The sequence below is a fragment of the Gopherus flavomarginatus genome, chromosome 5 (assembly GCF_025201925.1).
Source record: "Gopherus flavomarginatus isolate rGopFla2 chromosome 5, rGopFla2.mat.asm, whole genome shotgun sequence".
Lineage (NCBI taxonomy): Eukaryota > Metazoa > Chordata > Testudines > Testudinidae > Gopherus > Gopherus flavomarginatus.
This window is the reverse complement of record NC_066621.1, coordinates 153,068,624-153,083,573: the sequence shown is the minus strand read 5'-3', so window position 1 is coordinate 153,083,573 and position 14,950 is coordinate 153,068,624. Positions and strand designations below refer to the sequence as shown.

Sequence of the window (14,950 nt, the reverse complement as noted above, 5' to 3'; positions counted from 1 at the left end):
CACAGGTCGTGTATTTGACACTTCTGCTCCAGAGACTTAAAATTCTGTTTTATGATCCCAGAATTGACTATGATTAATTTGAAGATTATTTCCTTTCTTCATAACAGTCCTCTCCTGGCTCCTTGGGAATTTGATCCAGCTACAACTGCAATCCTTTTACTGAAATCACATGATGGGTCTGATTTTCATAAAATGAAACACTGAAAGAACTCTTTTGTTTGTTTTTTAATAAAAAGTATCACTGTTTGCTTCTGATATCAATTATGCAAATACTTCTGAGCTCACCAAATTCATTTTAAGTTGCACTCTTTCTTCTCAATACATTATTGCACATATTTTCAGTAGCAGTAAATGGAATACACTCGGCTACTGCAAATTAAGTCTAATGAGAGGCCCAAAATAAGCTTTCAGTCATTTGTGAGACATGTGACCAAAAAGGCAAGGGGCCTCTGAAAGAGGTTACTTACCTTTGAGAAGCATGTAACTAGTGTCATTTGTGTGAAACCACAAAGATTTATTTTTAATGAAAAAAATACTGAAAGTGTGCCACAGTGTCCATATATTCATTTGAATAGTACAAAGATATGTATATCTGAGAAAAAGTCATAACACTGTAGAAAATAAATGTGGTTCTTAAATTAAGCCAAAAGAAACCAGTAAAAAAGTAATGTTTTGTACACTGGAATAAATGAAGCAATTAGTCAGAGGTAATAATAAATTATAATTACAGTATTTCAAATATTTGTTTCATGCTTTTTCAGCAGTTTCTAAACAAGTTATGTGTAATACACCCTTGAAGTCAGCAGTAAGAATGGTCTTTAATGGAACTGTGGGTAATATCCTGTAGATTTCAATGAAGTCTTAGAAAAAAATGACACCAATGTTTATTATTTACTGTTACATAAAACATAGGAACATGGCAGTTTTAGGTTTGTATCTAACATATGTTTTGTTAATGAAAGTTAATTTAGTTTCAGTTGACTAATCTTTATATTTTAATGAACTAAACAGCAATTATGGTCATTAGCACATATGTCACCCAAACACATTGCGCCAACTGTGCTTATGTGATGCTACATGTTCTGGCTTGTTTATAGAATCAAAGTCATGAGAATTTGGAATAATTTTAGGTCTGCAAATGTGTAAAATGAAATGTTTTTAAATACAAATAATTTCTGCTCTTTAAAAACAGGAAAATCCCCAAACACACACTTAAACCTGAAACTTCCATGCCTTAGACACTACGTTTTAACAGTAAAATATCAGTTTTGTGCCATTTGTTGTAAAATTCCCACTCTCCTCAAAATAATAAAAAATTAAAAAAAAAACAACAAAAAATTTCAAACAGGGTCTAAATTTGATTTGTCAGCATCTTCTTGGTCCTGTTTATACATGAAGGTAAGAAGAAAGAGAGCAATATCCATAGATGACCAATATGCAGTGTGCGATGTTACTGCAGACCAGTATCTGCTCTCCACAAGACCTTCCCTGAGCTCAAAGTCGATCCTGTGCTCCAGTTCCACTAGAAATGAAACAAAACAGAAACAGGAAGAGTTACTAGATCCATACTTTGACAAAAGAAAAACCACATGCTAATTCTTCTATCATTTGGTTTTGCTTCTACTTGCCTGTATATAAAAAGTACCCAATATCATTCCTGTGCTCAGGGTTTAGAGTGTTCTCTTGTTTTGTAATTTATATATATAAAATAACATTCATAATGTATGAAACTTCATATTATCTATATCTATATGTGCAATTACTACAAATAACACAATACTAATGAATAGATCACGCAGAAAACACTGAAGGTGTTGGAAAGAACAGTTTAACAATCTTACTCTTCATGTAACTAGCAGGAATTACTCAGCAAGTATCCTGATCTTTTCGTCTAAAAACAGGCTTAGGCCAAGATTTTCAAAAGAGACTAGAGAGATACTGATAACTTAATTTTTAGGGGCCCAACTTAAGACACCTGCAAGGTTCTCAGATTTTCAGAAAGTATGGCGCATCTGCCCTTTGAAAATAAGACTCCTTTAGGATGTCTCAAGTTAGGCACTGAAACAAATAAAGGCATCCGACAATTGCTGACATCTGAAAATGTTCGCTTTAGTCCCAGTCCCTACACAGAGTGTTAGTCCTTTTAAATTTCCAGATTTTTCCAAAATGTTTCAGCAGCTGCCCTTTTATTTCAACAGCTGCTACTGTAATACCACATACATCAAAGAAGCTTTTACTGCACATTTAACTGGCTTAGTTGCTACTACAATTAACACAACTCATTTGTAGAGATTTTCTTAGCTCTAAAAGAGCAACCACATGAAATGTATAAACTAAAATCCTAGTTAGCCACAAATGCCAAAAAACATACTGGGAAAAAATGGAATTGCTTGTCAAAGCCATTGGTTCAAAGTTAAAAACTATATCACTCAAAATCTCCACAATCATGATGGACGACGACAACATTCAGGGAGGTATAGGGCAGTAGCTCTAACTTTTTTTTGACTGATGACTCCTTTCACATAGCAAGCCTCTGAGTGCGACCCCCCACTTATAAATTAAAACCTTTTTTATATGTTGAACACCATTATAAATGCTGGAGGCAAAGTGGAATTTGGGGTGGAGGTTGACAGCTTGCGACCCCCCATGTAATAACCTCCCGACCCCCAGTTTAAGAGCCCCTTGTATAGGGCTTAATATTTTCCAACCAATATCTAACTGGTTTCCAAATATAGTAAAATCAGACGACTCTGGTTTCTCTGCAAGCAAACTGCTAAAACACTTCTATCTCTCGGCGATTCCACTATAGAACCTTGGGATACAAGCAAGATTCACACATATTCATGTAGCAGGCTTTTCAGAAGTTAACACTTCAGCCATGGATTGAGTCAGCCTGGCTAGGCTAAGGTGTGAGATCTCCATCTATGGAACACAATAGAGAGATACTGAGATTGGGTGGCAAGGCTGGAGTCGCTGAGTTTCCTGAAAAGAACCCCCCACTAGGATTTAACCACAATTACTGTTACTCCTCCATATTTTCCCTAAGTTTAAAATTAAATCTCTGCCCTATATGATGAATGAGTCACTCAGATTATCTGTTGAAGCTAGCTCTTATCTAGAGCTAGAACTGTGATGCATCATATGGACGCTACCATAAAATGCAGCACTGCTTATATTCTTGACTCAACTGTTACTACAGAGACAATTTAAGTTGCACAAGCCCAATCCAAAGACCATGTTGACCACAACACTTACATTTTTCAGAACAGGAGAAACAAAACTTCAGCTTTATCTTAATTCCAACATTAAAATTGTCAGAGTGAAACAACTGACTGCACATACAGAACTTGGACTTCCTATGATTATTTAAAGTCATCTCTTTGAACTGACTGATTGGGCAGTACTGGGTATATGCATCTAGGGAAAACACCTTTGAGAAAGTGTGAAGTCAAAAAAGATGAAATAAGGAGTCACAAATTGTTGATTTCAGATTAGATTAAATCAGATTTTTGACAGTAAATGCCTTGACAATAGAGTGATTGAAAAGTTTTGAAATTAATTTTATCAACATTTTGAATTTTGGCATAGGAAGTGCTGTCATTTTCATTAAAATGTTTGCTAAATTTTTGTCCTGTATTTGGACCAACTCTGCTAGGGACAAGGACTGTTTCTTTCTCTGTATTTTGTACATCACCAAATAGTATGTCTTAGTGCCAGACATATACTGGAGAATTAAAAAAAAATGCATTCTATTATAAATGGAACTGGATTTCTGAGGCAATTATGTTGATTTTTTCCAATGATATTTTAGAGACCATTGTAGCAGAGAATGGACAGTAGAACCTCAGCGTTATGGACTGACCAGTCAACCACACACCTCATTTGGAATCAGTTGCAATCAGGCAGCAGCAGAGAAAAATAAAAAGCAAGAAAGCAAATACAGAACAGTACTGTGCTAAACGTAAACTACTAAAAAGAAAAAGGGAAAGCAGCATTTTTCTCCTGCATAGTAAAGTTTCAAAGCTGTATTAAGTCAATGTTCAGTTGAAGTTTTGAAAGAACAACCATAAATGTTTTGTTCAGAGTTACAAATGTTTCAGAGTTACAAACAATCTCCATTCCTGACGTGTTCGTAACTCTGAGGTTCTACTGTACTAGCTAAAGTTCTGTGAAATATATGCACCATTTAAAGAGCAAATAAAAAAAAACAGATCAAAGAGATTTAAGCCTCTGGAAATAATTGAAAAATATTTAATGAATGGGAATGAGCCCAGTTTTTATCACTGTAAAGCTACCCAGGAAACAATTTAAACAGGAGCATATGTTTTTTGTTATAATACACACATTTCCATGTCCCCAGCCCCTACAAGAAATGCATCCAAAGTCAACTTAAAAATAGTCTCCATTTCCAAGAGAGAAGCCAGAAGATACAGCTAGCTGCTGAATGTAAAAGGTACACTAACATGTGGGATCAAGGAAGCCGGAGCTGCTGTGTGGGAAGGTCGGCATTCCAACAGTAGAATGAATGGGAACTGGCTTCTTGTCTTCGCCTTCTGTTCCCTCTTTTCCAGTCTCAGATGTTTGTGAAGTGGGTGCACTAGATCGGCCAAATCTTGAGAACAACATCCCTCCAAGGCCCTTCCCAATGCTAGCAGCTCCTGCATTCAGCACAAAACAGGACAGGCACCGTGACTGTTAAATGATACCACAAATTAAAGTGGCTGTAACACCCATCAATTACAGCTGAATAACAGAGAAAGAAAAACACTACTCATGTTTTTCCAGGGTGGGAAAAACAGCTTATTTAAATTAACTCTACATTTTTTATCATGTGACTCAAGTCTAGTGTACAATCAAGGCTATAATTCAGAAACTGTAGTCAGGGAAAAAAATATGCAAGAACAGTTTTAGACCAATAAAATAAAATCCAATACTGAAAAGGTCTATTTTAATTCCTGTTTTACAGACAAATTCTTTTAAGATCTCATTCATTTTGCTACACAGGAGGTTTGGGTACTTCACAATAATTACAATCTAGTGAAAGAAGAATCACATTAGCATCTTTAATGAGAGGACACTCCTTTCACCAACTTCTAAGTCTCTCTAGAAATGGTGCAAGCATAAGAAGTGCTATATTATCATTGAAAGGGGATGATTATTGTTTGAGAATCACTGCATGAAAGTTTAAGATAATTTACAGATTCACAACCTTAAGAGTGATAACATTTTCTCCTGACTTTGCTGCCATCTTGTGGCTATGTTAAAAAGCTACTTTCACAGTAAAATGAAGTTAAATACAAAGATCTTACATGGGGGGGAGGGGAAAGCTGTGTAGTGAGATCTGTCAGATCTTGCTTAGAAGTATTATATAAATCAGACTAACTCTTTCAGAAGATAGGAAATAAAGATTTACTTGCTCACTACGGAAGAAACTCAACAGCAGGTTACCTTCTTTAAACTTCATTCAAGTTTTTTAGCATAAAACCCAAACAGCGTAGGCCCACACTGAGCAACGCTCTTACGCACATACTTAATTTTAAGCACAAGAGTAACTGCATCAAAAGCAAAGAGACTGCTCATATGTTTAAAGTGCTTAAGCTGGGTCAGGATGCTAAAGGACAATGAAGGGGACAGAAAAAAATTTCAGATTAGAATTCTGCATCTGGAAATTCATGTTATATTAAGTTAAATGGAATCCGAACATTTCTCATTACTAACCATGGACCTTGCTGCCACTCACCAATACTGTGAAATGTGATTTTAATGCAAACATTTTAATTCCTCATGCTTCAAACTGACAACATTTGATTATTGGATACTGACTGACTCATCAGGATGTTAAATTTAAATATGCAACAAATAAGACAGCAGTAGCAAAAAAATAACATTGGCTGTAGTATATATAAACATCCCATTCCCTTAAGTAAAAGTTGATTTGGATTTAAATTAGCACTGCACTGATGTTGTGGAAGTACAGGAAAGATACCACTACAGCACATTTATTGTTATGCCTTCAATATCACAAAGGAAAAAAATGAAGCTTTGTATGAAAATAGGGCTCTATTAACAATCAAAATGTTATTGCATGAAACGTAATTGCAAAATGTTATGTACATATGAAAAGACTTAATTAGCAGTTACCTAATATACTTGCTTTGCCTATATTTGTTATTGACTCCCCATAATGGCGTCGAACCATGACTGGTGAAGTAGCTGGGCTTGGTATGGTTGGTATACTTTCACTCTCGGTGACTGAGGTAGGTTCTTTTGTTGGGTTGAGAAAGCTCGGCTTCATGTGTTCATAAGGTAGAGGGTTTGCAGTGTTGTACCAATGGATCTGGACAGGTGAAATGTTGCTGTAGTGCTTCAAAATTAAAGGTTCTAGTCTATAGGCCTGCAAAAGAAATTCAAGAGAAGAAAATCCTGAACAGTGACAAACACTGAAAATTAAATTTACTTACCAATATATAGCGCTCTTCATCCTCAAATTACTGAGCAAACACTGATGATTCATCCTCACAGTCCCCTGGGGATGAATGAATAAACGGCAGCAACCCCATTTTACAGAAGAGATGCATACAAAAATTAAAATAAACTTGCCCAAGGCAATAGACTGAGTCAGTGGGATAGTCAGAACTCAGAAGTTCCTTGCTCTCAATTCCTGTCGATCTGTTAAGAAAAGAAATCTTGCTACTCTGAAATAGTTGCAGCAAATAAATAGCTAGAAATTGACTAATGTTGAAAATACACTGTGGTCATGTTTATTTTCATTTTCCTGGAAAACTGACTAGTTTCCTCACTGCTTATGCACATATCCTTGTATATTCCTCTGCAACACTGCTACTGCTATAGTCTTTCATCAGAAGTGAAAAGTACTGTTAATAGTAGGCTATTATAGTACAGCAAGAGACTTATCCTTTCTAGATGGATAAACTGATTCTGCATTTCACAGCAAATCGTTAAAACTGGCTATTTAATTTTGCTCGCACAATCTGAACAAACCTATTTATTATGCAAATGTGGAAACTGTAGATACAATTTAGGTAGTGAGCTTTGAAAGTCTGATGAGTAAGACAGAAGTTTTATTATACTTATTTTCAACAGAAGCCATTACTGGACAGTATAGGTGACCGCAAGTTTTACCACTTTTCTGGCATCTCCTTGTAACTCACCACTGAGGCCTGGACTACACTGGGGAGAGGAAAGGGGGGGGGGGGGCGAACTAAGTCGGTCTAAGTTACGCAACTTCAGCTATGAAAATAGAGTAGCTGAAGTCAACATACTTAGAGCTACTTACTGCGGTGTCTTCACTGCGGTAGGTTGACTGTTGACCCTCCCCCTTCAACCCTGCCTATGTTTCTTGCTCCGGTGGAGTACCGGAGTCAACAGGAGAGCGCTCGGTGGTCGATTTATCAAGTCTTCACTAGACATGATAAATTGACCCCTGCTGGATCAATCGCTCCCAAGGTAAGTGTAGAAATGCCCTGAACAAAATCTAGGTAATTTTTAGGATGAAGAACAAATGGTTGTAGGCTGGATCAAATGTGTGGGGAGTTGCCACACTAGCCTTTGAATTGGCACTCAATTAACTCAAGGTAAAAAAAAAAGTGTATTGTAGACATACCCAATGAGCAGTTCTTCTGCAGATGGGCTGACGTAGGGAGAGAGAAATAAAAACTATGGCCCTAATTCAGCAAACCATTGAAATGTGTGATTAGTTCAACTGAACTTCAAACAGACCATTCATGAGCTTACATACTTTACTGAACTGGGGCGTATAGTGAGATAAAAGTAGTAGACTGGCATGGAGGGGTAAGTTGCAGTCCCATGATGTTCTTTATAGTCAGACAATTCCAATATTCTTAATTGTTTCAGGGAGCAGAGATCTTCTCCTCCCTTTTGGGATATGTATTTGGCTAGGGCCAGATGACAGGATGGCATGTCAGTTCTCTAGGGCCCCTTGTCACCAAGAGTTAAACAGGAGCTTTCTTTAAAATAAATCCTTCTTATATGGATTGCTCTGCAGCAGCAGTCAAATAAGCTAACAGAATGTCAGGAATGGCTAGGAAAGGGATAGTAAGACAGTAAATATAATGCCCCTATATAAATCCATGGTATGCCCACACCTCGAATACTGTGTGCAGTTCTTGTCTCCCCATCTCAAAAAAATGTACATTAAAATTGGAAAAGATACACAGAAGGGTAACAAAAATGATTAAGGGTAGAGAATGGCTTCCATATAAGGAGAGATTAAAAAGACTGGGACTGTTCAGCTTGGAAAAGAGACGACTAAGGGAGGATATGATAGATGTCTATAAAATCATGCATGGCACGGAGACAGTGAAAAGGGAAGTGTTGTTTAATCCCTCACATAACACAAGAACTAGGGGTCACCCAATGAAATTAATAGGCAGCAAGTTTAAAACAAACAAAAGGAAGTATTTCTTCACACGACACACTTGTTCCCAGGGAATGCTGCAAAGGCCAAAACTATAACTGTGATTAAAAAAGTATTTGGTAAGTTCATGGAGGATAGGTCCATCAATGGCTATAACCCAAGATAATCGGGGATGCAACCCCATGCTCTAGGTGTCCCTCAGCCTCTGACTGCCAGATCCTGGGACTAGATGACAGAGGATGGATCACTTGATAATTGCCCTATTCTTTTCTGTGATGTTCCTTTTGAAGCCTCTGGCATTGGCCACTGTCAGAAGACAGGATACTGGGCTAGATGGTCCATTGGTCTGACCCAGCATGGCCATTCTTATGTTCTTACATAAAAAGATATTAGCTCATTAACAAAGCCTGTATCATACATGCGGCTATTGCAAAATTTCCAACTGAAATTATATGCAGCGTTATTGTAACCATTCTGCTGGGGGAGAAACAAGCTTTCAAGTCACACCAAGCCTTGATGTGCACTACATATTTACTTTGGTAGAACTACATTATCGCTCAGAGGTGTGGAAAAATCCACACCCCTAAGCAAAAATAGTTATAGTCACCGTAACCCCTCCTGGAGAGGTGGAGTTATTAAGCCGATGGGAGAGCTTTCTGCATCGGTGCAGCTGCACTGATGTAAATTTGTGGTGCAAACCTGTACTCAGAGTGTCACAGCTATGAGGCAGTGAGTGGGAAGACTGTCTAGGATTGCTGAAGGAAGACTTTGGTACCCAAGAAAGGGAAACACATATAGTGATCTGGCCGGAAAGTCAAGTCATGAAGAAGTTGCAGATGTGGGTAGAGAGACTGCCAGAGGAAAGCACAACACCTGGAAGGAGCTAATCCCCAGGGCAGCAAGGAGAAGTGGACCTTGTGAGTGGACCCTGTGACAATGAGGTACGTTACATGTTGTAGGACTTCTGCATCTTGAAAGGTGCCTTGTGGGGGATATTGATCATTGTAGCAGTGGAGCTATGTCTGCAAGTTTTGCATCTGTTCTGGCAGGGTCTGGTGCCGCTTTGAGCAGGCATGTCTTGGTCTGTGAGGAGCTTGTTTCTGATGAGCTTCGAGAGATTGGAGGGGAGGGGGTTGTTTGACGAAAAATGGGTTCGGGAAAGGTTTCATTCAGGATGGGGTCCCCACTGAGTCTGGACTGTAGTTTGAGGATACCCCCATATGGATTCCAGGATGGGGTGGTAGGTGACAATGAAGGGTGTGCAGTAGGAGGGGGTTTTATTTCTGTATTGAAACAGGTTCTCTTGAATATTTGGGTGGCCCATTACCATGATGTGATCTACTTCTCTACAAGGACACTCCATCCTTTTTGTCCTATGACTACAGGGGCATTAATGGGCCATTTCACCTTGAATGGTCCCTTAGAATATGGGTTAACCACTTATGCTAAACAATCTGTTTAATCTTGTATTTAGCTGTGACACTGAGTACCTTTCCCAGCCCTGGCTGGTCTCTCTCTTTCTCAACAGAAGTTGGTCCAATAAAAGATTACTTCACCCACCTTTTCTCTCCAACTGAAATTGTACTTTTGCATGCCAGTGGAAATATACTTTTGTGTGCCAGTAGAATTCTCAGATTGTCTTAATAAATAACTCAGTTACTGTACATGGATAAAAGACTAGTTTTCAAAAGTCATTACCTATTGATCTGTGGGCATATGGATTTTTATTAAAGAATTATATTCAGTATGACCCTTTCAGTTTTCTTTGCTTTCATAAGGTAGGAAAGTATTTTGCACCTTCTGAGTCCATTGAAAGAATGTTTCAATTTGTGAGAGGTTCAGAGTCAATTACAAATCTGATTGACCTCTTTTGAAAATAAAATGTCTAACGGAATTTGTACTGTCTGGCAAGTTAGAGATGTTGGACAGATCCTTACAGGATGTAAATCAGCGACGCTCCATTGCAATCAGATAATATTTGGCGCCAGGCTAAGTTAAAAAACTGCTAGCAACACTTCAATGATGTGGAAATAGAAGTTTTATCATAGAAGTCTTGAAGCTTTTAACTGGAAAGCGCAGCTTCTTTGTGAATGCAATATTATATCATTAGTAGGCTTGGCAGTATTCAATTTTTTTCTACTTCTGACAATTAATATTTATATTTTATTTTTAAGATGTTTTCTATTTTTAACCATTTTTATTTTTATAGTTGCTAGAAACGAAAGGGGGAAGGGATGGAGTTAGAGTAGCGTTGAAAGCAGGGCTACAGTGGGTTCCTAGTATTGATAGCTGGGCTGCAGAGGACTCCCTACATAGCCAAGGGGCCCAAGACACCCTGGCACAAGATGCAGGGGAGGATGCAAGGCCAGTGACACCCAATCCTTGCAGATATGCTGTTACTGACATTTTTTTCATCAATTTCATTTTCAGCTGAAATGAACATTTACCTAACCTTTACCAATTGAAATTGAATCCTACCAAGATTAATCATTAGTGATTAGTAGTGTTCAAATTATGCATAAAAAAAATCACACTGTTACTGAGTAAACTATTTCCAAAGGAAGGATAAGAACTGCATAGGACATTATTGCATTTTCTAGTGATCATTTATTTTGCAATGACAAAACCTAAGACACTGGAAGATGACTGGCAGAAAGCTGTTCTGCAAAACCATGTTGCATGCAGAAACATACCTATGTTGATGCAAGTACTTTGAAGATAACTTCTTACATATTGTCTTTTATTGTCCTTCAGCACACTTTATTTAAAAATAGTCTTGAGGTAAAAGCTTGAAACTGCAATAAAAACTCACCACTGGATCTGTTGGATGAAAAATGTTTAGCAACCGGTTACAAATAGTTCTGGGCAGAATGTGATCTTGACTTCCACTGTTTCCTGGACGGATGCCACGCAATGCCAAAAACACTGCTAATGGAGATCCCATACAGAAGAAATTCTCAACCTAAGGAGACATTTCATTTTATATTAAGAGCTGGAGGAAATGTAGCTTTCTAACACACAGTGGGGTCTGGTTTAAATCTCAATGTCTCAGAGGGACTTCAGAAACATGTTATGAAGAACTAGAAGTAACAGTGAAGAAGTCCACAATATATTACAGGTAAACTTTCCATCTCCCTTAAAGGTGATAAGAAATTTACATGTTACTGCACAATGTAAGACAAATTTTGGAAATCTGCAAACACTGTCTCAGTTCGATACTTCAACTGAAGGACACATATAAGTGTTACAGGAAGTGAGGTGAGGGAGCTGATTTTGGAGGATATTAAAGAAAAAATTATGACGTTCATAATGCTGAAGTCTGACTTCTCATGAAATTGCAGGAAGCTTACCACAACTACTAAACTTCACTTTAAAGAAGTGCTCTGTGGCTGTTTCTGATACATAGACCATCAAGGAAGCAGAAAAGCAAGTTATACTGAAAATCAAGAACTACCTACATTACATTTGTAGTAATCACACACGCGCACATACCCACACACCAGTGTTATGCACAACCTCTTAAAAACATCTTAGGTTGAGTGATTGGTTTGGTACTTGTGAAAAGGTGCCAGTATCACACAGACTGGGAACTGTCACACAGAATAGGTACAGTATAGTGGTAGTTTTGCAAGCTCCCCTCATATGGACCCAATCTACTGCAATCTTGTTCTGGAGGGACTGCCTCTGACATTGAGAGGTTAGTTCAGTCTCCACTGGCAATTTAAACTTGCAAACCTGTCCCCTGAGAACTGGGCTGAGACCACTAACTTGTCTGACATAGGTCACTGAACATGCATCAGTGGTAACGACTTTTGGTCACTACCAACCTGGGCCGGGATTCAACATTGACCTAGAGGTGAATGGCTTCGTATCCCATTACCAATCCTCAGACTTCCAGTCCCTAGAAACATCAAATGTAAAACTCTGTAGTCAAATATATTTTCACAAGTCAAAATTACTTTTCAACCTTTAGTATATTTTCTTATAAGAAAAATTCATTCTATCATTATCAGAACTTCACTGTAACTTTCCTGATAAGCTGGCAGTGCATTACAACAGAATCATTACTAGGGCAATACCATTTTGCGGACAAAAGAAATGGCTGCATTTTTATTAACTGAATATGCTGAATGCTTGGATTCTTGAAGGAAACTGTTATGTGTCAGGCAGCATATGAAGCAAGATGGGAAATAATGGTCCATTTCATTCACCAGACTCCAGTGCTGCTTAAGAAATTCTTCCTCCTCTAAATTGGCCTTGGTAACACACTTCTGAACAAGATTCTTTCTTCAACAGGAATGTTCTTTTCAAACTCCATTTTAATACAAGGACTTTATTTCTACAGCAACGCCAGCCATCTTGCAAGCCACAAAACATTATCTATATTATTGCTCCAGTCAATTACAGAGCAGATCTTCTCTTTTATAACCGAGCTTTGCATAGAATCCTGTATTTTCCTAATTGGATGAAAGCTTCATTTTATCTTCAATAGTAACAATAAAAATGCGGTGACCATTAAATACAGGAAGATTATCATTGCATAATCCTTTAAATCATACAAGCAGCTTCAACCCTGCCAATCTGACGAACCTGCATTCAGGGTCTGTGCAATCATGAAAGCTACTGTGACTGCCATGTGATACTTGATAGCTGATACTTAAAAAGGAGATTTCTTAGCTTAGGTGAAATGCAGACTAGACAAGTATTTGAAAAGGTAAATGGATCCAGTGATTACAAAACAGGAGGGTTTTTCCTACTCCTTCAGGCCCATTGATAAAGCATCACTGAGAATGTCCAGGTGGACGTGGGCTTCCTTCTTGGGTCAGTGTTCTTTACTATATATTCTCCTATAGGAAGATGTCTTTTGATGTGGTATTCCAGCTAGGTTAGACTTGTAGATCGAAGACTTAATCAATTGTAAAGTGTATCCCATGTAATGGTTCTGATTAATACCAAAAAGTGAATCTCCACAGAATCAAAAGAGAGCCTTTCAGAAATGTAGTCCTTCAAATTGAGGAACTGAAGCCATTAGACTCTTGGCATTATCAAGCAGGTAGTTTATTTGGAAAGTTACCATAAGATGATCTATTGAGGTCAGGAGGCCACAGTCTTTAAAAACTAGGTAGCATTCATTTGGATAGGCCAGATGTTGAAGCAGCGGTGGGGAATATTACCTATTTGTGTGAAATACAGCAGCAAGTTGTCAATGGCACAATTTAATAACAGAAGCAACATTTATTTTTAATGTTGCGCTCCAAAGATAGATTACGATGACAGCTATGATTCAGAAGACAAACTGAATTACTGGGGAGGAATGATACACAAGAAGCAGAGATAAGCTACTTTAGCAACAAAACCCAAATCACCAACAATACCATTCATGACTGTGTAATTCTTCCAGACTAGAAGAGCAGCTGAATGAGAGAATGAATGTGTGACAATGCACCTTTCAATGAGACAATGTGTGCAAGTGAAGGAGACACATGGGCGTATTTACAGGTGAAATTAAAATGGGAGGGCAATGAAGATAACTGCAGCATATGTTTATATATTGCCTTTCATCCAGAAGGATTGCAAAGAACTTTACTGACTGAGGAAATACTTCAGCTGAGCATGAAACTGCAGCCACCTCTAGATTGTAGCCCATATCCCTTTAACTGCATCAGAAACACCATGCAACTTTTGAGGACAAGAAATGAAGGGACAAACCTAGCAGATGAGCATTACATGGGGAATTTAACTAGGCAGTTCTGTTCTGAATTGCTGCAGAGTGTTGCTACGAGAAGTCAGAAGACCTCCTTTTCTCTCAGATATGGCTGCATTTCAGTTGTACTCCTGGTAATTCATCAGTGTCTTTTCAACACCATTAACAGCTTTGGATAGACAGAGGATGCTGTTATACAAAAGTTGAGTTCTAATATGTTGTAATTTGCCCAGGGAACCAGGGTTAACTGACCTTAACTTTGTGAAAAGTGCCACAGAATCCTGAAATAGCCTGGGTGATTGTGTTGACAAACACAGAGTTAAATAAACTAATCACTAGCTTTAGTATCAGGAAGTAATTGTGGTACGCCTCTCCTCTCTTCCACTTCTTAAGGAAAATCCTTCTATCATGCTGTTATCTTTGACCACTGAAGCAAAAATGACAAGTGACATGCCCCAATGCCATAGAGCGTCTAGCTTTCCCAGCATTTTTACATTCTTCAGATCAGAAACAGAATTCTTCCTTAGCCTCGTCTTCCTTTTCCACAGCTGTTGTCCCACAGACAAGGCCAAAACGAGACTGCATCCCTAAACCTTACAGATCTGGTGAGATACTAGTAGAGTTCTGGCATTCAACTCCTGGTCCCCTTAGTGCGACCTACCATTCCTAGCCCTGAGAGTTCTAGTGAATCCCTCATTAGGGCTATCAGTGGGGAGGAAGTCTAAAGTCCTTAACTCCAAAGATCCTATTTTGGTGGCCATAATCTTGGCCGGGATGATGAGTTAGGGGCACTGACCAAAGACCCTCCAAATCTTCAGGTTTCCCCCCCACCCCAAGAAGGAGCAGTT

The 14,950-nt window shown here is 38.3% G+C and overlaps 1 protein-coding gene across 2 annotated transcripts in view; it reads right to left on the bottom strand.

The window, feature by feature from the left end:
* Window positions 1-210: 210 nt before the first annotated feature.
* Window positions 211-14,950, bottom strand: part of DDHD1 (DDHD domain containing 1) — a 126,087-nt gene continuing 111,347 nt past the window's right edge. For both annotated transcript variants that reach the window (XM_050952548.1, XM_050952549.1), the window contains 4 exons: window positions 11,211-11,360; window positions 6,142-6,394; window positions 4,464-4,658; window positions 211-1,522 (listed from right to left, as the gene is read on the bottom strand). In XM_050952548.1, coding sequence (XP_050808505.1) covers window positions 1,341-1,522; window positions 4,464-4,658; window positions 6,142-6,394; window positions 11,211-11,360 — 780 coding nt within the window. In that variant the 3' untranslated portion in view covers window positions 211-1,340. The remainder of the gene's footprint in view (window positions 1,523-4,463; window positions 4,659-6,141; window positions 6,395-11,210; window positions 11,361-14,950) is intronic.